This window comes from Pseudorca crassidens, chromosome 11 (genome assembly GCF_039906515.1).
Source record: "Pseudorca crassidens isolate mPseCra1 chromosome 11, mPseCra1.hap1, whole genome shotgun sequence".
Classification (NCBI taxonomy): Eukaryota; Metazoa; Chordata; class Mammalia; order Artiodactyla; family Delphinidae; genus Pseudorca; species Pseudorca crassidens.
Genome location: NC_090306.1, coordinates 97,129,282 through 97,154,301, shown reverse-complemented (window position 1 = coordinate 97,154,301; position 25,020 = coordinate 97,129,282). Strand labels below are relative to the sequence as shown.

Genomic DNA, 25,020 nt, shown 5'->3' with positions numbered 1-25,020 from the left:
GGACTGTCTTCCCAGACTTAGACTTTGTTTAAACCACTGTCATTTGTGATTTCTGTCATTTGTCACTGAACCTAATTCTAACTGAAATGCTTCACCAAACAAGTTTGGGAAACTGAGTTAAATAGAAGACTATAGGACTTGTCAGAGCTTTGACTAATGACTAATATATGCTGGGATCCCCAAGGGGAAAACTATGGCAAGCAACATTTGCCAACCTTATCCAACCACTGAAGCCCTTTTTTCACAGGACCCAGTTGGGAAAGACTTGTCTACTGCATAAATGCATAGGCGGGAAGTTCTTTTCCAGTAAAAGCAGTTACATTGTTATGAAGGACAATGACACTGATCACACCAAGCTAGGGAATAAATTAAATCTGTCATTAAACGACAATGTTTATAGGTTTGCACTGAAAGTCTTCTCCAGAGACCTTCCCAGTCCAGGTAATCTGCCTGTGATGGGAAAATGCTAATGTTCTACATACCCTTGTTTGGGGTCTGGGAAGACTGAGGCCTAGAAAAGGGTGGCCTCATGGCAGTCAGTGCCAGAACCCAGACCTAAACACAGGGGTCCTGCCCCTTCCCAGGCCACGGCCCTCCCCACCTCCTTCCTTTTGATCAGCCTGCTGATAAGGCACTGAGTCAACCAGGAACCCAAAAGGGTCAATGGGTGAGAGGCAGGGGGCAAAGGGCCAGGGGCCTGGGAAAGGCAGACCAGGCCTCAAGGAGGTGGGCTGAGGAAGTTAGGAGTGGCCCTCCTGTATTTTCCACTATGTTGGTAAGAGGTCCTGGCTGTGGGGCACTCGGATGCAGGAGCCTGGAGAAGCAGGGAGGTGGAAAGTCCCCCCTGGGGTACCAGCAACGTTGTCAGCACCCTTGAGCCATCAGTGAGCCCACAAGAGCACAAGGGGAATGAATGAATGAATGAATGAGTCCCCGAGAGGAACTTCTGCAGACCTGGTCCTCCCACAGCTCCCTGGCTCCACTGGGGTCTGCACGGAGGCAGAGGGCTGGAGCACATGACCTCTGCAGACCCTTCCAGGAAGGGGCCTCTAGCTACAGGCACCTAGTGCCATATCTGTGGTCACTCCTCCATCCCCACTGAGTCAAGGCCTCCCTTAGCCAGCCAGTTCAGAGAGCCACAGACAGGAGCCATGCAGGGGTGTGGGCCCCTGCTGGACTGGGGTGCAGAGGTGAGGCTGGGCGTTCTGTTCAGAGCCCAGGGACCTGGTGGTCCACCTGGCCCTGCTTCTTCAGAGCAGGTGCACTCTCTGTGGCATTTCCACCGTGCAGTGCTTTGCCCTGGGGGCCAGTTTGTACTCCAGGGCAGCAGAGGGAACCTGTGTAGAAATGGGGCCAAGGTCCTTTGGAAGAACAGGGATTCACCGCACGGGAATCACTCCCGAAGTAGAGATTATGAAGGCGTCCTTGACTCCTTGGAGAGAATGAATGAATGAATGAATGAACAAAAGAACCTACATTTATTGAGCATCTCTGTGCCAAGCCCTGTGCCAAGCTTTGTTTCCTCTGTGCAACAGCCCTGAGAGGCTGGTCCATTGTCACTCCTCAGTCCAGGGAAGTAGACTGAGGCTCAGAGAGGTGCACAGGTCTGCCCAGGGTCACAAAGCACACGAGAGCAGAGCCAGACCATGAGTCTTCTGATGTCCTGGGCCACACCCCCCTTGGCAGCCAGCCTCCATGGCGACTGGAAAATCGGCCTTCATGTTGCAGCCATGGGACAGGCTCTCAGCCCACAGCTCGGCACCCTGACAGCCCATGTGTGGAGCCACCTCCAGCCCTTCTACAACCTGTGCAGTACATTTGGGGGAGGTTTCGGTTTGTCTGTCTTCGCCTCCCCAGGATGTGGGCTCCTGGGGCCAGGGACCACATCTGATTCATCACTAGGCACATAACAGTTGCTCAATAAATGTTTACTGAATGAACGGACACATGAAGAATAAACAAAGGAGGCAATGAGCGAATGGTGAGTCTTAACTGGCCCCTCTAGCCAGCTTTCCACCGCCCTGCACGCCTTGGCATCTTGGCCGGTCCAGGAAGTGGGCTGCCCCCCAACCTTGCCACTGGGCATGATTAGGGCTCCCTGCCTCTGGAAGCCGGGCGGGCCTACGGCTGTGCTGAGCTGGGAAACAGCGTGCTGTATTCCTCCTGGAAGGTAAGGTCCTTGAATCTCCGCACGGCCAAGGCTGCGGTCAGGCTCTGCCAGGAGACAGCAGGTGTGAGGCCAGCGGGGAAGAACAGGGAGAGGCAGAGGTGCCGGCAGGGAGGCTGACTGCAGTGGGCTGGTGGGCACCTGTCAGTCAGGCTTTCAGACCCACCCCTGGAAGTCCTGGTGTCCAATCACCCACTCCTCCTCTGCAAGCCCCGCCCCCAAGAGAAAAGGGATAGCCAGGAGCCCACAAAAAAGGAAGAAGTCTAGGACAGGCCCAGGAGGGCAGGGGGGACAGGGAAGGCTGGCTGCAGCAAGGCTTCACAGGAGGGGTCAGGACAGCTGGAAGGTCTGGAGGGAAGGGGGCACTGTCAGAGGGGAGGCGAGAACCCTTGGGATGTGGCAACGGAGCCTATATAACCCCAGATATCTGCAGGAGGGAGACGAGAGAAGAAAAAGTAAATCGAGAGGACCTGGAACCAGTGGGAAAGAAGGACCAGCCTTGCTGTCACGCTGATGGGTGCTCAACACCACGTGGTCTAGAGCCTGCAAAGGGGTGACCTCTGGCCAGTGGGGCCCAGAGACATGCTTTTTTGGACCCACACAATATATTTTTTTAAACTTGAACAAATTGCTAACACATAAAGATCAGATTTCTCATAGAAATTCAGACTTCTGGGCTCCCTGGGAAAACAGGAAGACCTGGCCTCTGTGGGTCCCCATTACTGCTCAGAACAGGGGCCGGGCAGAGGGTACCCTTTTAGGACGGTGTGCACATGCCACCCCGTCCACTCACACCTTCTCACATCCTGCCTGCCCCGTGGCCATCTGCGTTTGTGACACACCCCACAGCAAATCCAATCTCCCCACTTTACAGATGGGAAGACAGAGGCCCAGAAAATTAGAGGCAGCCCCACGATTTGACCCAGGTCTCCTGACTCTCTGCTTGGGCTCCTTCCCTGCCTTGAACCTCAAGGCCTTATCTTCCCATCTAGGCCTCAGCTTTGTCATCTGTAAAAGGGGACAGTAACTACCTACCACCCAACTATTGGAGTGGTTGGGGGGGGAGTCCATTACCACAGGAATGGTGCTCTGCACCAAAGCCAGGGTCTGCCACCACCACCTGACTGTCTTTGCTGGACAGTCTCCTTCCTCAGGGAGCAGCCCCGCCATGAGCATTGAGGAGGGAAGCAGAACAGAGTCCATGGCTATGCTCAAAGGCCACCAGCCCGGGAGCCTGGCTGGGGCCGGCGAGTGTGGGCTGGGTGGGCGGTATACTCACCCACGTGAAGATGGAGAAGAAGGAGAAGGCGATGGCAGCCCGGGCCGCGTCTGTCCCTTCGTTCAGCGGGCTGTCCTTGGAGACCTGCCACTGGTTGGCCAGGTAGCAGAAGCCCACGAACCACAGGAAGGCCCAGAAGGCTGGGGTGTGCGCGGGGCCAGGCAGACGCCCGCGTGGGGAGAGAGGGCGAAGAGGGAGGCGATTGGAAACCGAGGAACGGGGGACGTTCAAGAGCACGTCTCCCACGCTCCCCCACCCCCAAAGGGAGAGGAGGTGGGGGTCAGAGTGGGGAGAGCACAGGCAAGGTGCAGGCGGAAACAGAGAGGCCGGTCAGATGCAGAGCGGGAGAGAGACCACAGAAAGGAACCAGCCAGGCCGGGAGCAGATCCAGGGAGGGCCGGGCAGTGAGAGGGAGGGAGACACAGAGGGGAGGAGAGACAGAGAAAAGTCAGTCAGCCTCGGCCGGCGTGTCTCTAACCTCAGCCAACACACATTTCCTGGCTGAATCCCTGACTGACCCATGGTCCACCCTGAGACCTGCAGCTCTCTGGGGGAAGCGTCCACCCAACCCTGCAGCCTCCCAGAGAACTGGGCAGGGGAGGATGAGGGGACGCCGGGGCCAGCAGGTCAGAGTCTCAACCACTAGTGTGACTGCAGCCTCACAAGGCCCCGAGGTTAGTGAGGGGCCCTTGGAGAGCCGAGGTCTGGGGAGTTTAGTGGTGCGAGCCCTGTGGCAACAAGATCTCTAGATGCCCACAGTCTATCCACAGAAGTCCAGAGCTGCTCAGGATAAAAAGCGTGTGTGCCGGGGGTGGTGCCTAGAGCCCAGCCCCTCCCAGAGACACTGCTGGGGAACCCAGGGGCTCCATGGAACGAAGTTTGAGAACCACTCATGTCATTCTAGTTCCTTCGAGTCTAAGGGACCCCGGGCCTCACTGCCTGCAAGCCAGGCACGTCCTGAGAGTCCTGGGGCCAGGAAGTGGGGGGAGGCCCCAGCCAGACACCTGAGGCCACAACCCCAGGCCAGTGGCACCAAACCCAAGCGCCCTCCAATCAGCCTCTCGGAGCTCATGGGGGCGGAGACCAGGGCACTTCTGCCAAAGGCCATTTCTGAAGGGCAAGGGCGGCAGGCCACGGTGGCACCCCAGCTCCAGGCCCTGACCCTCCCGGGGCACCTACTGTGTGCTAGGGCCTTCAGCCATTGCCTTGCTTACTTCTCACGGGGCTCCACCAGGGAAGGGGCCAGAGGAGGCCACTGAAAGAAGGGGTGACTCCTCTGGTCGTTGTGCTCCCCTCCCCGCGTGAGCTGTGGGCTGTTCTGGGGTCTCAGCCCAGCCCTGGTTCCACCCTTCCCTGCTGCCAGCCCTGTGACCCCAAGTCTGTCTCTTCACCTGCCTGTACCTCAGTTTCCCCATCTGGAAAATAGGGAGAAGGGTGGCAGCCGCCTCCCAGGTGTGCGTGAGGCTGAGGAGGACCACGGCCAGGACAGCCCCCTGCGGACTCTGTTGTGCTGGGGTTGGGGGGTGCCCACTGGGATGGGGGCTCACCCGAGACGCCGATGTCAGACAGGACGGCCTTCTTACGGTCCTTGACACTGCTGATCTGCGGGAAGTACACGTCCAGGGCCAGGTAGAGCAGGCAGGTGAGGAAGGCAAGCACGCCCACGGTCACGCCGTAGCCGCAGGCATTGGGGTTGCGGTTGTAGATGCAAAACTCCTTGCTCTCTGAGGGGCTATTGAGGTAGCCCTCATTCACGATGGAGCCGAACACCACGATGGAGAACACCTGCGGTGGCGGGGGAGGGGCAGGCGTGAGACCCCTCCCAGTACCAGCCCCAGGGGAGGGGAGGGCTGCCAGCCCCCTCGGCGGCCCGCTGCCTGCCTCTCTGTGAGCCCTCTTCACCCCAAACAGCCACAGGGCCGGTGTTAAGCATGCATTTCAGAGGGCAGGCCCAGAGAGGGAAGGGAACTTGCTTGGGGTCACACAGCACAGGCGGGGTCAATCGCCTTCTTCTTCAGCTGCAGGCACTGAGGACCCTCTGACCACAGATGTGGCCCCACTCCCCTTCCAGCCAGGTGCTGAGAGGTCTTCCTGGGCCCTGATACCACAGTTCCTCTAGGACTGGACCTGGCCTCCCAGGAGAAGAGGTCTCAGCCCTCTGGGTGGTAAACTGCCAAGCCAGCAAGCCCCCAGCTTATTCCCCCGGATGTGGGCACGTGCCCAGCCCCATTCTGTGCTCCCCTCTGCTCTGCAGAGCCACGGGCTGTTCTGGGGTCTCAGGCCCTGTCCTTGGTCCCACCCTTCCCTGTTGCCCAGGCCCTGACAAGTGGAAAGAATGATAAATGAAAAAAATACAACAGTCACAATCCTGTCAATTACAGAGCAACAGGTCAATTACTTGCAGGACCCCAAGTGTAACATGTGTTACCTCCTTAAGTGCTCCCCAACAACTTCCAAGACAGGTCTCTTTCAGCTGGGCTGGCAGCCAGCAGAGGTGGTCCCCTAAGACCCCGCCTCCTGGTATTCCGCGTTTGTGCAATCTCCTTCCCCTAGACTGTGGGCTGAGCCTAGCGATTTGCTTCTAAACAAACAGAATACGTCAAAAAGTGACAGGATGTCGCTTGCGCGAGGAGGTTACAAAGACCTGGCCTCCATCGTGCTCACCCCCTCCTGACTCCTCTCACTTGCTTGCTCTGATTGAAGCAGCTGCCAGGTTTTGAGCTGCCTTATGGAGAAACACACGCAGCATGGAACTGAGAGGCCTCCAGTCAACAGCCAGCAGGGAACTGAGCCCCGCGGCCCACAGGGAACGAGTCCGCCAGCACCATGTAAGTGAGCTTGACAATGGATCCTCCCTCAGCCTTCAGATGAGACCGCAGCCCTGGCTGACACCATGATGTGAGAGGCAGTGGCACCCCGCTAAGCAGATTCCTGGCCACAGAAACTGTGAGATAACAAATGTTTGTTGTTTTAAGCCACTACATTTTGGGGTGTCTTGTTACACAGCAGCAGCTAACGAGGACAATCAGCATCATCGGCATTTTGCAGATGAAGCAGGGAAGGTATAGGTATTGGTGAATGTGCCCAGAGTCACACAGCTGGTACGTGGCAGAGCTGGCTTCAAACCCAGGCACCTGACTCTGAAGTTCATGCTTTTTCCTCCTACCTCTCGCCTCCCCAGAAACTATGATTATGAGGAGGCCCAGACCCAACAGACAAACACACAAACAGGAAAACAGAACCTCAGATGTGGCCTACAGTGAACTTGAGGTGCAGGCTGCAGAGCGTTTATTGTCCATTGTCCACTTCACTTTGCTTTCCAACTTTTCTATAATAAGGAACTAGAATTTCAATATGACCCAGACACGTTTTTGTCCTTAGCTAACACCCATGATGGGAAGTGACTCCAGCACAGGTGTGAGAAAAAATACAAGCAGCATCATTTTTTAAATTGTATCTTTTTAAGATGTCTACACTTTACATGGGTTTTATAATGTACTGGACATATTAGTGTAGCAGTAATATATATAAAACAAATCCACATTTCTTATTGAAGTATAGTTGATGTACAATATTATATAAGTTATAAGTATACAATATAGTGATTCACAATTTTTAAAGGTTATATTCCATTTATAGTTATTATAAAATATTGGCTATAGTCCCTTGTTGTACAATAAATCCTTGTAGCTTATTTTATATGTAATCGTTTGTACCTCTTAATCCCCACTAGTAACCACTAGCTTGTTCTCTATATCTGTGAGTCTGCTTCTTTTTTGTTATATTCACTAGTTTGTTGTGTTTTTTAGATTCCACATATGAGTGATACACAGTACCTGTCTCTCTCTGTCTGACTTATTTCACTTAGCATAATACCCTCCAAGTCCACCCATGTTGCTGCAATGGCAAAATTTCATTCTTTTTTATGGCTGAGTAGTATTCCATTATATATATACACAACATGTACCACATCTTCTTTATCCATTCATCTGTTGATGGCCACTTAGGTTGCTTCCATTTCTTGGCAACTGTAAATAATGCATGAACATTGGGGTGCATGTATCTTTTCAAGTCGGTGTTTTTGTTTTTTTCAGATATATGTCCAGGAGTGGAATTGCTGGGTCATACGGTAGTTCTATTTTTAGTTTTTTGAGAAACCTCCATACTGTTTTCCACAGTGGCTGCACCAATTTACATTCCCACCAACAGCGTAGGAGGGTTCCCTTTTCTCCACATCCTTGTCAACATTTGTTATTTGTGTTCTTTTTAAAAAAATATTTATTTATCTATCTATTTATTATTTATTTATTTATTTTGGCTGCACCGGGTCTTCATTGCAGCATGCGGGATCTTTAGTTGCAGCATTTGGACTCTTAGTTGCAGCATGCATGCAGGATCTAGTTCCCTGACCAGGGATAAAACCCGGGCCCCCCGCATTGGAAGTGTGAAGTCTTACCCACTGGACCACCAGGGAAGTCCCTATGTTCTTTCTGATGATAACCATTCTGACAGGTGTGATATGATATCTCATTTTTGTTTTGATTTGTGTTTCCCTGACGATTAGCGATGGTGAGCATTTTTTATGTGCCTGCTGGCCATCTGCATTTCCTCTCTGGAAAAATGTCTATTCAGGTCTCCTGTCCATTTTTTAATCAGGTTGTTTTTTGATGTTGAGTTGTATGAGCTGTTTATATATGTTGGATATTAACCTCTTACCAGTCATATCATTTGCAAATATTTTCTCCCGTTCAGTAGGGTTGTGTTTTTGTTTTGTTCATGTTTCCTTTGCTGTGCAAAAGGTTTTAAGTTTAATTAGGTCCCATTTGTTTATTTTTGCCTTTATTTCCTTTGCTTTAGGAGATAATTCCAAAAAAATACTGCTATGATTTATGTCAAAGAGTATTCTGCCTATGTTTTCCTCTAGGAGTTTTATGGTTTCCAGTCTTACATTTAGGTCTTTAATCCATTTTGAAGTTTATTTTTGTATATGGTGTTAGAGAACACTCTGATTTTATTCTTTTCCATGTAGCTCTCCAGTTTTTCCAGCACTACTTGTTGAAGAGACTGTCTTTTCTCCACTGTATATTCTTGCCTCCTGTGTCATAGATTAACTGACCATAGGTGCGTGGGTTTCAAATTTACGTTTAATGGGAGGACTGATTCAAAAATTTTTCCTGAAGGACGGCACGAACTAAGGTTTGGAGACCGCTGGTTCATGACACTTGCGTTAACAAGGATTCTGACCCAAATGTCCATGAATGGATGAATGGCACATCCATACAATGGAATATTATTCAGCCATAAAAAGGGACAGAGTTCTGATATATGCTGCAACTGGATGAACCTTAAAACAGGTGAAGAAAGAAGTGATAGAAGCCCAGACACCAAAGGTCAGTATTATGATTTCTTTTATGTATCATACCCAGAATAGGCAAAATAGAGACAAAAAGCAGACTAGAGGTTACCGGGGGCTGGGGGAGGGAAGAATGAGGAGTGATTACTTCATGGGTATGGGGGGTATTTATGGGGTGATGAAAAAGTTTCGAAACTAGACAGGTGGTAGTTGTACAACATCGAGAATCCACTAAATGCTACTGAACTGTATACTTTAAAATGGGTTATTGTGGGTAATATGAATTTTTCTGCAATTCAAAAAACAAAAGAAAGGATGCGGGGGGTGCTGTGTCCTGGTTCAGCCACGGGCACTGAAATGGGCAGCGGTGGCCTGTGAGCCACACATGTGCCAGTCCTGATTTGGGAATGTACATGTCACCTCAACCTGCAGACCAGTGCAGGCCTCCTGGCACACAGCTCTGCCCGGTCACAGGCTCTGCATCTTCACAATCTCCGCGTGGAGCAGCAAGGGCAATTCGTACTGCCCCCAATTGACAGAGAAGGAAAACTGAGGCTCAGAAAGAGAAGGTGACACTGTTGTCAGGGTACAGGCTGAACTTGAACCCAGGTCTCTTGAACCTCAGCCCTACGCTCTCTTCCACCTGACCAAGCTGACCCTCAGCCTCAGGAGGTGGGCCCTGAAGCAGGCGTGACCCTTTATTTCCAGAGACCCAGGGGATCAGTAGGAAAGCATCAGTGTGATGGGAACAGGCCGTGGGACTGGAATGGCAAGTCTGGCGTTCAGGGGCACAGGAGGGGAGATGCACGAAGTCCAGACTTCAGAGCAACTGTCAAAGGGACCCCTGGGCTACTGACAGCCCAGACAAGCAACGAAGACGCCACTGGGAGACAAAGGCGGGCTCTGACAGCCAGCTGCCTGGGCCGTGCACTGCACAACTCCAGGGACCACCACTCACACAGCCCCTTGGGCCTGTGCACCAAGACAAGTCCAAGGCTCCTACCAGAAAACTGCCAGGCTGGGAATCTGAGGCCCAGTCCCAATGTCATCAGACATCACCAATCCAGCAAAATGGAAAAGCCTCTTGATTAGACAGAGACTTCAGACACTGAGGAGTCACACAGACCTGCTGGATTCAAATCCCAGGCCTGCTGCTCATGCTGTGTGGCCTCAGGCAAACGACTTAACCTCTCTGAGCCTCAGATTGGTCCTCTGTAAAAATTAACCTTCCCTCCAGGGCTGATGGAAGCATTATACACAAGTACACAGAGCACAGCAGGCAGGACTTCGTTAAAGGTTAACTCCCTTCTCCAGAGGCCCTGGGAGAGAAGACACGCTCCCTGGGGGCTGGAACAAGGGTGGACCCCTTCCCTAAAGCAGGCTGAGTGGAGGGGTGGGGGCAGCAGGTGGGCGGAAGTCTGGGCGTTGGGGACAGCAGAGGAGGAAGCATTAAGACGGGCCCTCTTGGGGGAGAGGAGCAGGGAGTCCTCAGAGACGCCAGGAGGAAAGTGCTGGTGAGGGCGTGTCCCCAAGAGGGGAAGGAGCAAGATTAAACAGCCTCCTGGACCTGACCGGCGGGGCCACGGAACTGACAGGGCTGGCCTGCCAGCTCCCTGCAGCCAGTCCTTCAGCCCCTGGGCTCCCCGCCCTCCTCTCCGCCCCCAGCTCCCTCCTGCAGACTTGGGCCTCCGTCAGGCATTCATCACAGGTCACAGGCTTCTCAGTGCCTTGCACTGTGCTGGGAGGGGGCGTCAAGGGGGACCACGTCCGTGGAGCCCCTGCTGTCGGGGAGCTGACCATCTGGAGCTACAGGAGTGAGGGGGCGAGAGCCTGGCCCCTTGTCTAGCGGGGTGACCTTGGGCTTAACCTCTCTGAGTCTCAGTTCCCAACAACAATAGCACCTAAACCACTGACATTTTGTGAGGAATAAATGAGGTCCTACGTGTAAGGAAGAGCATGTGATGCAGAGTAAACAACCAAAAAATGCCAGACTGACACTAAACAAGTGGAAAAGATAATTGAGGCAATAACCCACGGTGGCAAGTGCTGGGAAGAGGTGGCAGTGGTCAGGGGAGGGAGCCCTGAGCAGGGATCTCTGAGCTGGGCCAAGAAGGAGCCAGTCCTGCACAGGTCAGGGGAAGTGTGTTTCAGGCACAGGAACAGAAGGGGCAAAGGCTGAAGGTGAGGGAAGGAGCACGGCTGGAGCAGGGACCAGGGAGCTGCGGCTGGAGGAGGCAATGGGACAGGAAGCGGCAGGGAGGGCAGGACCTGGTGGGCCACGGGCACATGGGATTAAATGCAGTGAGAAGCCACAGGAGCAACGAGATCTGGGTCTATGGATCATGGTCCCCACCCTGCAGAACGAAGGTCACCTAAGTGCCCCCAATCCCTGGCCCTGGGCCTTCTGGACACAATCCAAGCTTCTAGGGCTGGTGGTCAAGGTCCTCTAAGTACTCGCTCTGCCCACCTCTCCCGGTGCCTCCCTTCCCTCCACTTCCCACCAGCCACCTACTTGCCCACCTCACAACCCCCGGCCCTTTCCACTGTTTTCTTTCCGTAATATTCTTTCTACCACGCGGTAGGTGCTGGGCTATAACTAACTTTTCTGATTATGCTGGGTGGCGGTGGGGTGAGCTGCCCCTCTGCTGGGCCTGCACTCCCCAGGGAGATGACCGCTCTGCAGCCACAGGGCCCCCTGCCTCCGGGGCCTGGGAGGCCGCAGCTCGGAGGCCAGAGAACTGGGGCTTGCTATCGGTTGTTCATTCATTTTAAAGTATTTCTAAGCACCTAGTACGTGCCAGGCCCTGTGCGAGAGGCTGAGGGGGCAAGGTCCCTGTTCTCATCAGGGAGACAGACAGCTGAGAAACATGTACAAGAGTCCAGACGAGTGTCCCGAAGAAGCACCAAGCAAGGCAGGAGGAGACAGACTGGGCAGATGGGGGTCACTGACGTAGTGACCTTTGCGCGGACGCCCATATGCAGAAAGGCAGAGCCATGCAGATATTGGGGAGAGATGTTCCAGGGAGAAGTAACCACAAGTGCAAAGGCCCTGGGGCGCGAATAAGCTTGGTGCCTCGAGGAGGTGCACAGGGTGTGGCTGGAGCACAGTGAGCGAGGGGAGGTCCCTGAGGTCGGCAGGGGCCGGCCTCCAGGGCCTGCAGGGGAAGGCTGAGTTCAGGAGTCACTTTGGGGTTACGAGCAGGTGAGTGACTGATCTGACTTAGGTTTAAGGAGACTCACCCTGGGCTTCCCTGGTGGCGCAGTGGTTAAGAATCCACCTGCCGGGGCTTCCCTGGTAGCGCAGTGGTTGAGAGTCCGCCTGCCGATGCAGGGGACACGAGTTCACGCCCCGGTCCGGGAAGATCCCACATGCCGCGGAGCGGCTGGGCCCGTGAGCCATAGCCGCTGAGCCTGCATGTCCGGAGCCTGTGCTCCGCAACAGGAGAGGCCGCAACAGTGAGAGGCCCGCGTACCGCAAAAAAAAAAGAAGACCCACCCTGGTCATGGTGGAGAAAAGACTGTGGGGCGAGGGTGAAAGCAGGGAGACCAGAGGGGCTAATCAGCGCCCAGGTGAGGGACAAGCGGGCGGGGCTGGCATGGGCAGCGGGATGGGGTGAAGTAGTGGGGGCTGAATGTCCTTTGGAGGTAAAGCCACCAGAATCTGCAGACACTGGCCTGCTGCGGGGAGCAGGGCAGTCGGGGAGGGGCTGGGCTGGATGAGAATTGGGAACAGAGGTGTCGTGCCAGGTCCCCCGCAGGCTGCAGGGCTGGGCCAGGGCAGGGAGCCACCCCTGGACCAGGCTGAGAGTCTACAGATGGAGAAACTGAGCCTAGGGGAGGGGAAGCAGCATTGCCAAGGACACACAACAAGGCCCTTGCAGTCTCACCACACCCCCTGCAGGACCCTCTGGGCCCCAGCTTAATTCCTCCATTTAGCTGCAGTCTCCCCACCCCGAGTGGGAGGGAGCCTCCCAAAAGCAGGCCCAGGCCCCAGGTTTCTGTTCCACAGTCCAAGGCAGGAGGAACGGGGACTCCCTCCAGACCCACGATGTGACTGAAACACATGCTCTTCACTCCACAAGGTCCATGGCCTTATTCTCATTTTACCCACGTCCAGGGAACTGCCCAGGTCCCACGGCTGTTTAAGGGTGGATGGAGTATTGACAAAAATCCAAGGCCGGTGCCCCGTGTCAGGCGGCCTCTGGGGTGACTTGCTAAGGCCGGATGGCAAGGAGCACGCAGAGCAGCCATCAGAGAACCGTAAATTAAACCACAATGAAATTCTACGCTGGCCACAGTGGCAGAGGCATGGGAGGGAGAAGCTCACCCCAACAAGCAGATCTGCTGCAGGGGCCAGGACAGGTCTGCGGAGGCAGAACCAGCAGCCAGGAAACAGGAGAGGATGGAGGGTGAGGGCCCCGGGAGGTACTCAGGGGGCCACTGGGCACAGGGAGGCACAGGAAAAACCACCTCCCTCCCTTGCACTAGAGAAAAATGTTAAAAAAAAAAAAAGCACCAAGGTAAACTGGGGCAAGACTCTGTTTTTTTCACCATCTTTATAATCCAATCCTGAGCCTTAAAAAAACGGATTCCAGATGGCACTTAGAGCAGAGCTATCTCCAACTCAGAAAAGCAAACCGAAGGAATCTCAGCATCTCAGGCTCCTGGACTCAGAGACACACAGAAACAGACACCCCAGAACTGCCAGACCCTGCCCTGGCCTCACATCGCTCTCTCTCCCAGCCCACGACTCAACCATCCTAGAGGGCCAGCACTAGCAAAGCCACAGGCTGTTTGATAATTTCGCCCTGGCTGTTCCCACCTCCCAGAACACCCTTCCCCACCTTCTTCATCTTTCAAACAGGAACGAACTCCTTCCCACCCTTCAAAACCCTGTTGGGAGGTGGTGACTTGCAGCTGCCTCCTGGGACACCCTCCTTCCCAGTCACTCTCGCCCACCCTAACCCTGCACATACTCCTGCTTGGGATTCATCTAACGGTCTGTCTCCCCCGGTCCACCCTCACCCCCGACCCTGAGCCAGCCCACAGCCTCTGCAGGGGCCCTGCATCCACTGGGAGGGCTTGCCAAAAATCATCTCATTTAATCCTCATCAAAACCTCTAAGGAAAAAAATAAACCTAAAATCACCCCACAGATTAGGAGATACACACTACTATGTACAAAACAGATAAACAAGGTCCTACTGTAGAGCACAGGGAACCAGATTCAGTATCTTGTAATAACCTAATGGAAAAGAATCTGAAAAAAAATATATATATATATATACACCTATATGTATAACTGAATCACTTTGCTATACACCAGAAACTAACATTGTAAAAATCAACTACACTTCAACAGGTAAACAAAAACAACAACAAAACGCCCACCCCAACAAAGCAGGCTTACTTAGCGCACTCCAGCAGAGGGCAGCTGAGGCTCCATGAGGCCTGGACTCTGGCCAACCCACGGCCGGATGACCCGGAGCAGGTAAGCATGGTGCCGGGCCTCCTGCCCAGGCCTGCCCCAGGTCCAGCCCCATTCCAGAACGTGTGCCAAACCTCGACCTTCAGCTGCCTCCCCATGAAGAAATGACTTCCAGATCCCAGACTCTAGGACCAGCACGAGACCCAGGAGAGACAGCTGCTGTGCCGAGCCTGTCACCTCCCCACAGTGCAGGAGGGGCCCGGCCCACTTTTCTCCACATCCGCCCAGAGAGCTGGCAGGCTGTGCCTGGGCCAGTGCCGGGCATCAGGCTAACTTGGGCTCCAGGGACAGCTGGGCCCAGCCAGCGTCAGGGGCAGGTGGGGACAGAGGTCCCTGCTGTTCTCAGGGAACTTCCCAGAGGCCTGGCTTTAAACATCCTTGGGCACCTGCTGAGTCTTCCCCCAGACAAGCTGTCAAGAGATGAGGTCAGGAGTCCACGACTCTCCGGTCCTGCCAGCTCCGGATGGTACCTTCTATCTACCTCACCCTGTACAGAGACATCTGTTCCCCAGACCGGTGGCTGGGAGGAGTCCCTGGTCCCTGCCTCACGCTGCAGGCAGCCAGCGGACCCGCTCACCGGCTCTCCAGTTCGCGGCATCGGCTACTGTCCACTTCCAGGCCACAGTGTTGCTTGCCTGACTCAGGACAGCCTCCTCTCCCGCCTCCTCCAACCCATCTCCAGACGGGCGCCAGGGGGCGCTCACCACTCCCCCAACTCTCACCAGTCCCTCCCGGGGCTGAGGATAAAGTCCAGCCCCGAAGAAGAAGACACCGACGGGCTGCTGGTCTCATCTCTGGTCTCTCCCCGCCCCCTCATCCATCTGCACACTGGCCCCCACTCAGCTGCTCAGACCCCAGAGTGGGCGCGTCCTTGAACCCCATCCAACCTGGCACTTGGGTCTATTTCTTCATCCTTCCCCAAAAACTCTCAATTTCCTCCATGCAGCCTCCCGCCCCCGCCCCTGTGCCGGTCCAGGCCACCATCACCTCTTGCTAAGCGATGATGGCAGCTTCCCAGCCTCTGTGCACCACTCCTGCACCCCTGCACCATCCACTTCACTGGGGCTGAAAAGACCTCTCTAAACCTAAGTCAGATCGTGTCACCCCCTGCTGCATCTCACTCACCAACAGCCGCATGGTGAAATCCCCCTCCCCACCCCAACCCCCAGGGTTCCAGCTTCCTCTCAGCCTCCTCTCCTGCCACTCGCCTCTGCTTCCTCCTAAGCTCATTCCTGCCTCAGGACCTTGGCACTGGCTGTTCCCTCTACCTGGGATGCCTAGAGTTCCCCAGATCTTCCAGGCTGGCTCCTGCTGGTTCCTTCTCAACATCCAAATCTCAATGCTAGCCACCTCCTCAGAGAAGCTCCCCAGACCTGACTCCCAATATTCTCCAATACCCCCATTTATTTTCTTGATAACCTCATTACATATTTTTTCTTATTTTTTGGTTCAGTTGTTGGGTGTATGTCTCCACTCCAGACCCAGAGGGAGGGTCAGGAAAGGCTTCAAGGTGAGTGAACAGCAAGCCTGATAGATGGGCAGAGGCACAGGCAGCACGAGAGTTGGGAGAAAGACTCTTCTCTCCTCAGCATCCTTGGCTTGCACACCTCTGACCACAGGGAGCTCACTCCGTAACAAAGGGCTGCCACGTCCTCTCCCTCAGCACGAGCTGAGCCCGCCTTCCTGCCCGCATCCCCATGAAGTCCTCAACCTGCCTCCTGGGCCTCACGGGAAGAGCGGACAAAGAAACGGGCAGCCGAGCGTTTGAGGGATGAGTCAGGCTGCAAGGGCCCCCCTTCATGGGAACAGGCCCTGCCTCCCCCCGGGTCACGTGAGGGAAAGGGCCAAAGCCAACGCAGGGGCGCGTGATGGGCACTGGGTGGGGGGGCACTCGGCTTCCTCAAGAGCCTCGTGCAGAGCCGCAGGGTGGGGGCGGGGCAGGCGGGCTCCCTTCTCTCCTCCCAGGCCCGGCCCGGCCACCACCTCTGCAGCCTTGGAAGCAGAGACCTGCTGCGGATTAGGCAGTAATCTTCCCGCAAGCTGTCTCTGTGTGCTCTCCGCAGTGGGGGTGGGGAGTGGGCTTGCTGGGCAGGGGCCCTGTCCCTGCGGCACTGAGACTCGCTGGACCTGGTGATCTGAAGGCTCCCCTGTCTTCTCCCTCCTGTGGCTGCACAAACACCAGGAGAGCAGGGAGCCTCCTTAGAAACGGGGAAACTGAGACCCAGCCCTGAAGACTGCAGACTTGAATGGGGACGGTGGGTGGACGGAGGAGGACAGAGCACGGCAATTCCCAGCCTCATTCACCCACGTGTGAGCCATGACAAGATGCCAGGTGCCGTCTCGCACTGGGGATACGACAGGGACCTGACAGACACGGTCCCTGCCCCCCAGAGCTTACAGCCCATGGGGCGTGGAGGTGGGGGGCAGCAGCCTCTCATCACCGCCCTGCCGCGCCTTCACCCGTGCTGCTCCTTCTGCTTGGAATGTCCCCCCCTCCGCCTGGCTGGCCCCATCCCTCCCGCCTGTCCCGAGCCGAGGGAGCCTGAGTGAGTGTTCCCTCACTCTAGGGCTTATGCTCACCTCCATACTTTAAGTGGTTTCTCAGCCACATTTCCCACCGCTAGACTGTGAGTCTCGCAAAGGCCAGGCACATTAAACAGAAGGCGGCAGTCCCGCGGCTGTCGGAACCCACGGAACCAATGGGAGGACGTACGAACCCCTCACCGCGCCAGATGCGGCCGTGACAGCCATTAATAACAACTGGCCACAGGATCTGGCAACGTGAAGGTCACGGATGATCTTGACGAGATGGAGAGGCGAGGGCGAGAGCCTGAGCAGGGCGCAAGTGAGAGAAAACCAGGGGAGAAACACCAGAGACGGAGACTGCAGACAAATCTTCCGCAGGACCAGAGGCGCGGGCAAGGGGGTGGGAAGAGCTCCCATTTGTAAGCCGGTGGGAGAGAGCCAGAGTGGAGGATGGAGGCAAGGGCGGGGGGGGGGAGGGAAGGAGGAAATCTGAGTCCTCCAGCAGGTGAGAGGGTGCACCTGCTGGACCCTGCGAGGCTGGCCTGGCCACCAGAACAGGAGAGAGCCTGGGGGAGGGGCGGGTGCGAGGAGGCCGAGGGTGGATGCAAGCAGGGCTTTGCCAGGTGAGCGCGGCGACACAGTGGGGCCAGAGCCGGGAGCAGGTGGGTGAGACCACCAGGGAGCCCAAGCTGGCGAGGGGGGCGGGGAGGAGGGGGTGAGGGCCGGTGTACAGAGGGAGCCCCAGGCCAAGGACCGCGCGCGAGGCAGAGCGCTGGAACGACAGGAGGGGTGGGGAGAGGCGGACACCTGAGTTCTCGCCAGGAACAAGGGCCAGGCCCAGGGTACACCCAGTGAGAGTGGCTGAGGCAGGGAGGACAAGACTGTGGGAGGCTGGAGGCCAAGGAAGTGAGAGGCCAGGCTGTGAGAAGGATCACGGAAGCGGGAGCTACAGTCAGCAGGATGGAAGGCGGGGCGGTGCTGAGGGACAGGGCAAGTGACCTGGGGCTGGCTTGCAATGAGGGGAGTGGCTGGCCCAGTGCTGTGATGAGATTCAAAGCTGGGGGAGAATGGTCTGGAAGCAGCCTCAGGAGCCGGGATGACTGTGTCCCATCTCCAGGCCCGGCGGAGGGAGGGCATGAGGCAAAGAACAGCCCCCACTGAGAAGGCTGCTGCGGAAGCCGGGTCTGGGTGGGGGGGGGGAGGCCAGGTTACAGTGCAACTTAAAAAAGGTGTCAGGGATGCTCAGAGGGGGGCCCAAGATTTGGGGAAGACCATGTCCTCTTGACCCCTGGACCCTGAGTCATTTGAGGAGCCGGGATGGTTGGGGTTCCCAGGTGATGGCTTTCTGAACAGTCTGGGCCTGACAGCCTGGGACTCTCCCAGCCACCCCTTCCCCGCGGTCCCCCTCCCCCCACAACATCTTCCCAGGCAGAGGTGGGGTGAGCACATCTCCCTCCAGGAAGGGAGGGCTTCCCCAGAAACACAGGGGCACGGGCCACCCTGCCGGCTCCAGCTGACACTGTTCTGCTCCTGCAGTATGGATCTGGGGCCCAGGCTCCCCCTGCAGGCCCCCACAAAGCATCAGGGGTGCAGGAGGCTGGTCCCTGACATCACTTCTTTAAATACTGACCAGTCCCCAAGTTCCCAACCTACAGCCCACTAGGAGCAGGAGTAGCATTTGCTGAGGGTAGAAAGGCCGGGAACCACCAGCCCAACCTGGCTGTCCTCCCCGCATCTGATAGATGGGGAAACAGGCCCAGAGAGCACTGGCAGACGCTCACGTCACACCACCTGTCAGGGGCGGAGTGGGCGCAGAACACGGACTCAGGCCTCGGGCCCCAAGCACTTCCTGACGCTCTGCCCTGCCTCTCCTCCCACCGGACAGCTGGTTCTTCCGGTGTAGGTGCCAACTGTGGCTCCGTGCCAGCTCTACCATCTGCCCTCTCCCTTTCCTCCCTCCTCCCCTTGGTTCTTCCTCCTCTCCGCCCTCCCTCCCCCAGCCTTTGTTCTTTCTCCCCAGGCTCAAGCCTGCCTAACAGCTCTGCACAAGTGGCCGTGTGGGACTCCCCATGTGGCTGGGGACTCCCCAAAGCAGGAAGAAAGGGCCACGTCCTGGAAGTCAGGCATGGGCTGCAATCCCAGTAGCTCCAGTTAACCTCTCTGGGCCTCAGCATCTCACCTAAAGCGGGGGCCATGAAACCCACTGGACAGGGATGTCACGCGCCTAGAGGAATGAACTGGATGGCAGGCCCTTTATACATCCATGTTCACAAACCGAGTGCGCCCTGAACCCAGGCGCTCCAATCCCACGTTCCAGGTGAGGATTTTCCAAGGTCCCTCTCTGGCGGCCCTGGTCTCGATGCCAAACCCAAGACTCCTCAAGCTCCCACACTGCCCCAGGACACGAAGAAATGCCCAAGACGCATGCAGAAGCCTACCGTCCACGTCTCCTGTTGACCTCCGTGCCCTGACTCTCTCCCAGGCCTGAGAGAGATGGACCAGACAAAGGTCGGTCACAGGCAGGCGAAGAGGACAAGAAGATTCTGAGGCTGTCAGCGATACACACCAAAGGAGCACAGGACATGCCTGCGTGGACCCAGCCCCCTGAGTAAGTGGCAGGGCCTTGCCTGGCGCTGGGAGAGGACAGGCTAGACCACATCACACATTTCCTGCTGGGCCTCCTGTCCCCAGAGCCCGCCCCAAGCCACACCTCCACATGGCTCCGCAGGGAACTTCCGAAAACACACCTCTTCTCTGCTTAAAACCCCTCTCTGAGGCTGTCCATGGCCCTCCGATGCAGCCCAGCTTGTGAAACTGGCGTCCAAGGCCGACCCTGGGTTGCCCACCCTGCCTGCCCCCCACACCTCTTTGACTTGCTCTCACTCACACACCCGGGGTCCCCAGGAGCTCAGCAACGTTTCTAAAACCCACTCAGACCTTGTGCCCCCAAGTATTTATTTATACATGTTGTTCCTCCCACCTGGAATGCACCTCCACCCCCACCTTCTTTATTAGGACCAACACAGGGGTCACCTCCCCCTGGAAGCCCTGCACGCCCCCTGGCAGAGGTACCTACTCCCCACTGGATTTCCTTCTCATTGCATACCAAGCCTTCTGGATGGTGCCTGTCGACTCAATTCTGTTCTCACTGACCTAGAGCATCTCCGGGGGGACACACAGGCTGGCACCGAGCAGGGACTCAGTATTTGTGGAATGAATGAATGAATGCCAGAGCTGGCCAGAGGCTCTGTCTCCACCCTGGACCCATTTCACCCCAGCCCCTGCAGGCTCTAGAATTTCTATGTGGGACAGCTAGAGTGTGGCAATCTGGCTGGGAACGGAGACAAGGGGTCTCATTTCGAAGCTGCTGCGTCTGCAAAGCAAACTCAGCTTTTTTATTTTTATTTTTTGGCTGAGCCTCGCGGCGTCGGGAATTCCCAACCAGGGACTGAATCCGCGCTCCCTGCAGTGCAAGCGCGGACTCTTAACCATTGGACCGCCGGGGAAGTCCCGCAAGCTCGGCTCTTGTACTCAGTGTTTGCTTGGAGTGATTGAGGGGGTCTGATAAAAATGAGGGTGTAAAACCGCTCCCTCAAGCCACTCCTTGGTGCCACTGCGACTCAGACAGGGAAGCCACGGGGAGTACACTGAATGTGGACCCAGTGGACTGGATTGAAACTGCGGCTCTGACAGTCCCGGGCCCAGGAGCTCTGTCTCTAGTCAGTAGAGAAGTCACCTCCAGCCTGCCCCTGACTTCTGTCATGCGAGGGATGACACCCACCCTCCTTACAACATCCTGAGTGTTACAGCCAAAGCCCTTAAGAGATCAACCCTGAAAATGGCAAAATTTCCAACATTTTATTGTTTTATTTTTGCCAAAACAGAGCATTAATTTAAAAAAAAAAAAGAAAGAAAGAAAAAGAAAACCTCTCATCTACCAGTGCTAATATTCTTTTCCCATAGGTCATTTCAAAACTCTAAAAGGATGTAAATTCCAAGTAGAAGGTAGTCCTTTATATGAAATCAGCTAGCGCCCTGCTGAAACTCCACTCCCCCATCTGGCTCCAGGCAAAGAAAGGGGTCACTGACAGGCTGCAGGATCAGGGCAGGATTGGGCCCCTCTGATCCAGCCCAGCCTCCGCTTTCCGATGGGGAGACAGAGGCAGAGGGGGTGGCCACAGCTGGTGCCAGATCTCCTGGCCCCCGGCCAGCACAGCCCACCTCCCCGCCAACCCAGGTCAGAGGAGGCAGCTCTGAGCTCACCCTGGACACTGTCCCAGCTTAGCCATCACCTCCTCGCCCAGCGCAGGAAGGGTCCAAGTTGGGATCTGCCAGAGGGCTCACCAGCTCCCTCCCCACCTTAACCCTCAGGGTCCATTCCTCAATTCCCGAAGTGAGTAATCACCCCCCCCCCAGGTGTGTGTGTGGGGTTGGGGGAGGTGGTGTAGGGCACACAAGGGCAGAGAGGAGTTGAGAAAGCCTCGGTCAAGAGATAAGGGGTCCTGCAGGCCTGGGGGCTCAGGTTCCAGGGTAGGTCCAGGTTTGGTGACTCCCTGAAGCTTACATGGTTTGGGGACCCACTTTCAAATAAAAAAATAACAGAAAAAAGATCTTTCTCTTGCAAGTTTTACAAAATCGCAAGCCCAAGTGCTCACGTTGTTAGGGCCCTACAGGGCGGCAGAAGGGGTCTTGGGGAGCACGGGAGTCCTGGATAGAGTGACCAACCGTCTTGTCTGTCTGGAACAGGGGGGCTCCCAGGTCATGGGACTATCAGTGCTGAAGCCAGGAAAGTTCTGGCAAACCAGGGCAAGCGGGTGCTGAATGCTCAGGCTCCATTAGCTGGAAGGTGAAGCTTAACGCCAGCCAGACCCTGCCTGCCAGACCCTGTGGTGAGCAAGCAGAGGGAGCTCGAGGGAGGAGGGCAGGTGGCCATGTGCGTCCACCACGTGCCCCCACGTGTTAAAATGTCTCAGCGCATCACGTGTTTTTGAAAAAGGCTGGTAGGAGACAGCAGCCCTCCCTAAGTGGTGGGATCACATGTGCTTCTTTTTCCAATTTTTTTTTTTTGGTGAAATACACACAACATAAAATTTACCATCTTAACCATCTTTAAGTGTACAGTTCAGTGGTATTCAGCACATATATATGGTTGTGCAACCATCACAAGTGATTTATGTTTTCCAGCAATCGGCAGGTATTACTTCTATGATCAGAAAAAAACCTACATATTTTTTTAAAGTACATCAGCCTGTATCAGATACCTCTGCTCACGCAAAGGTAGTGAGCAGAGCTGGGAGACTGTTGGGGGCCTCTGGGGGGATTTGGACATTGGATGGAGGTTGACCCAGATGACCCTTATCCTTTCCAAACCTGAAATCCCAGGACTTCAAACTCTTCCTGATCCAGGGGAAGCACTGTGCTTTGGAGACAGGAAGATCTGGGTTCAAATCCTCCATCTGCTACTTACATGCTCAGTAACCTTGGGCCTCTCTGAGCCTCAGTTCCCTCAAGTGTGATACAGACTTGTGGGGGGAACTAGCCAGGCAACCGTGAGAACAGCCCTGCATAGTGGGTGCTCAGTGACTTTTTCTCCCTTCTGCTTGGAATGTCCTCCCGGCACCTTGATGTGCACACATGTAAACCCTCCTCATCCTTCCAGGCCCAATTTGACATCGCCTCCTCCAGGAAGCTTCTCTGATTGCTCTCCTGGTTTTGCTGGCCTCTGCCTGAGGGTGCCTGGCTCACTCCCCAGCGGGACTGTAGGCTCCCTGAGCACTAAGGGCTGCGTCTGAGTCACGCCGCCTTCCCTCGGAGCCTAGCCAACTCAATAAAGCTTTGCTAAATGAAGCCTTCACCAGCAGAAGTGACCCAAGCAGACAAAACGCCCACACCCCGTCACAAAGCCAGTGACTTCACGCTTCGGGCTGGCGGAGGGGAGCAGTGCACAGAGCCACCCCACCTCATCAGGCAGGTGTCCCCCAGAGCTCTACCTTTGCCAAGGACCTGCCAGGGTCTCTGGGGAGCTGGAGACAACACACGGATGAATGAACTCAGCACCACAAACCCTCCGGGATGTACCCAGGGTGCCAGGCCATGTGCCAGCACCAGGGACCCAAAGACTAAAGAACAGGGCTTCCCTGCCCTCAAAGAGCTCCCCATCTGGTGGGCACTTGAGAAGAAGGGGTTTAAACGTGGCCACCCTTCCTGTGGCACCAGAGGGAGGTTTTAACGTTTTTAGACAAAGGAAAGGTAGATCCCTTTCCCTCTGGGAGGCCAGAGATAAACACCCCAGCTGTCCCACCCATCACACCCTTATATGGCCCTGAAAATCCAGGAAGTGAGGGAGCTTGAGCACCCCACAGCTGGCTTTAGGCTTAGGCCGGTGGGGTGGCTGACAGGGGCCCTGCCCAGTGTCCCCAATCCAGGCCTTTCTGATCTAGGCCCACAGGAAGGGGCCCCAGGCCTGCAGAGGCAAGACCCTCTAGTGAGGGGGTCTGGGCAATGGCCAGCAACCCTAGGGAGCCCCAGACACCCCTCCCCAGACAGCAGCAGGCCTCCTTTCCCTGGGGTGCTGCCAGGTCATGTGAACCCCTCCCCGTGTGCTGACTCTGTCCCATCCTCCTCTCCCCGACCCCAGGTTTGAACAGGGACCCCCACTCAGCTCTCTGCACTGAGGGATTCTGCCCTCGCCAGGCTGGAGGTCCAGAACGGGCTTCTCTGCTCTTCCCTGTGGGCAGGGGACCTCTCTCCCGCCCTGCCGGCCCACGGCCCTCCTCAGGCATCCAGGTGTCTGCACGAATTCAGGAAATATCCAAGCCCAAGGAGGTCTCAAGGAGGCTCCTCCCACCTCGCTACAAATCGGGAAACTGAGGCAAGCTAGAGGAGGTGACGCTGCCCACCTCGGAATTTAACTCCTCACTTTCCGTGAACATTTCTAGGGTGGCTTCCAGCCCAAGGTCACGCTGCAGAAAGACGGTTCCCGGGGAGAGAGCCCAGGTATCCGGCTCCCGGCGCGTCGCTCCACACGAGCCCAGCTAAGCCACAAAAACCCGGTTTCCTGCCCTCTCCTCCTTGAACGTCCATGGCAAGAGCGCGTGCACCCCGCGAAACGATCCACGCCCCGATCCACCCCCGAATAAAGGCCACCTGAAACCAGGGTTCCGTCCCCACGGTCGTCGGTCCGCCCAGGCGGCCGCGCGCAACCCGACCCACGAGGCGCCAGGTCGCGGTCTGGAGGTCACCGCGACGGGGGGGCGGGGGGGAGAGTAAGAAGTGGGGACACCGGGAAGCCAGGGGTCGGGGAGCAGGCGCCCCCGCGAGGGCCAGGACCCCCGCCCGGAGCCCGGGAAGGAGGGAGGGGCGGGCGCCAGGACGCCGGCCGGCCAGCCCACCCGCGGCCGCACCCGGACAGCAGGCCCGGTGGGGTTGGGGTCCGTCCGGGCGCGCCGCCCTCGCCCGCGCCCCCACCCCGCCCCACCCCCTGCTTGGCCAGGCCACCCAGACGTCCTTACCCAGGACACGACGCGCAGGATGGTGTGCGGCTGCCGGACCAGGGTGTAGGGGTCGAAGGCGCCCCCGGCTTTGCCCGCTCCGTATGCACCTCCTTCCATCGTGGCTGCACCCGCGCGGTGCACCCCGCTCGGCGCGCTCCGCCAGCCCGTGCGCGTGCGTGGCGCTCCCGCCCGCTCCCCTGCTCGCGCGACCGGCGAGGCCGAGGGCTCCCGCGAGGGGGCGCCGTAAGCCGAGGGCGCCGGGCAGGCGGGCGCGGCGCCGGCGGGCGGGCCGCGCGCGCCCTCGATCGCGGGGACGCGGGTGCTGCGGAGCCGGCGGAGGGCGCGCTCGTCGCTGGCTTGGTGACCTCTTTGCTGAGTAGTGGGGACGTGCAGTAAATGCAGGACTTGTCCCCGCCCCCGGGTGGCGGGTCTGCCGGGCCGCCCTACCCGCTCCGAGCCTACGGCCCTGGATGAAACCACCTTCGTGACTTTTTTGCTGGTTTCCTGTCGCTCTGTCTGCCCCCAATATAGTGAGCGGACAGGGGCCGCGTTTGTATTCCTCATGGGGTGCTTGGGACACAGTAGGTGCCGCAGGACTTCTCGAATGAATGAACCACGAATGAATTCGATTCACGAATGAATTACCCTTCTCTCAGAGCCTTCCTAAGCACAGCCCCACCTCCCCGGAGGACCTTTCCACCCTGTTTTTACGCTG

The 25,020-nt window shown here is 56.5% G+C and overlaps 1 protein-coding gene across 2 annotated transcripts in view; it reads right to left on the bottom strand.

Annotated features, from left to right (window-relative positions):
• The window catches only part of SYNGR1 (synaptogyrin 1), a 28,968-nt gene extending 4,467 nt beyond the window's left edge, over nt 1–24,501 (bottom strand). The window contains exons 1-4 of one of the 2 annotated variants that reach the window (XM_067698140.1): nt 24,324–24,494; nt 4,994–5,231; nt 3,447–3,586; nt 1,913–2,214 (exon numbers count right to left, since the gene is read on the bottom strand). In XM_067698140.1, the coding sequence (XP_067554241.1) occupies nt 2,122–2,214; nt 3,447–3,586; nt 4,994–5,231; nt 24,324–24,422 (570 nt within the window). In that variant the 5' untranslated portion in view covers nt 24,423–24,494 and the 3' untranslated portion in view covers nt 1,913–2,121. Of the gene's footprint in view, nt 1–1,912; nt 2,215–3,446; nt 3,587–4,993; nt 5,232–24,323 lie in introns of those variants that run through there. The other variant, XM_067698139.1, reaches the window with a different exon arrangement.
• Between the last annotated feature and the right edge of the window lie 519 nt (nt 24,502–25,020).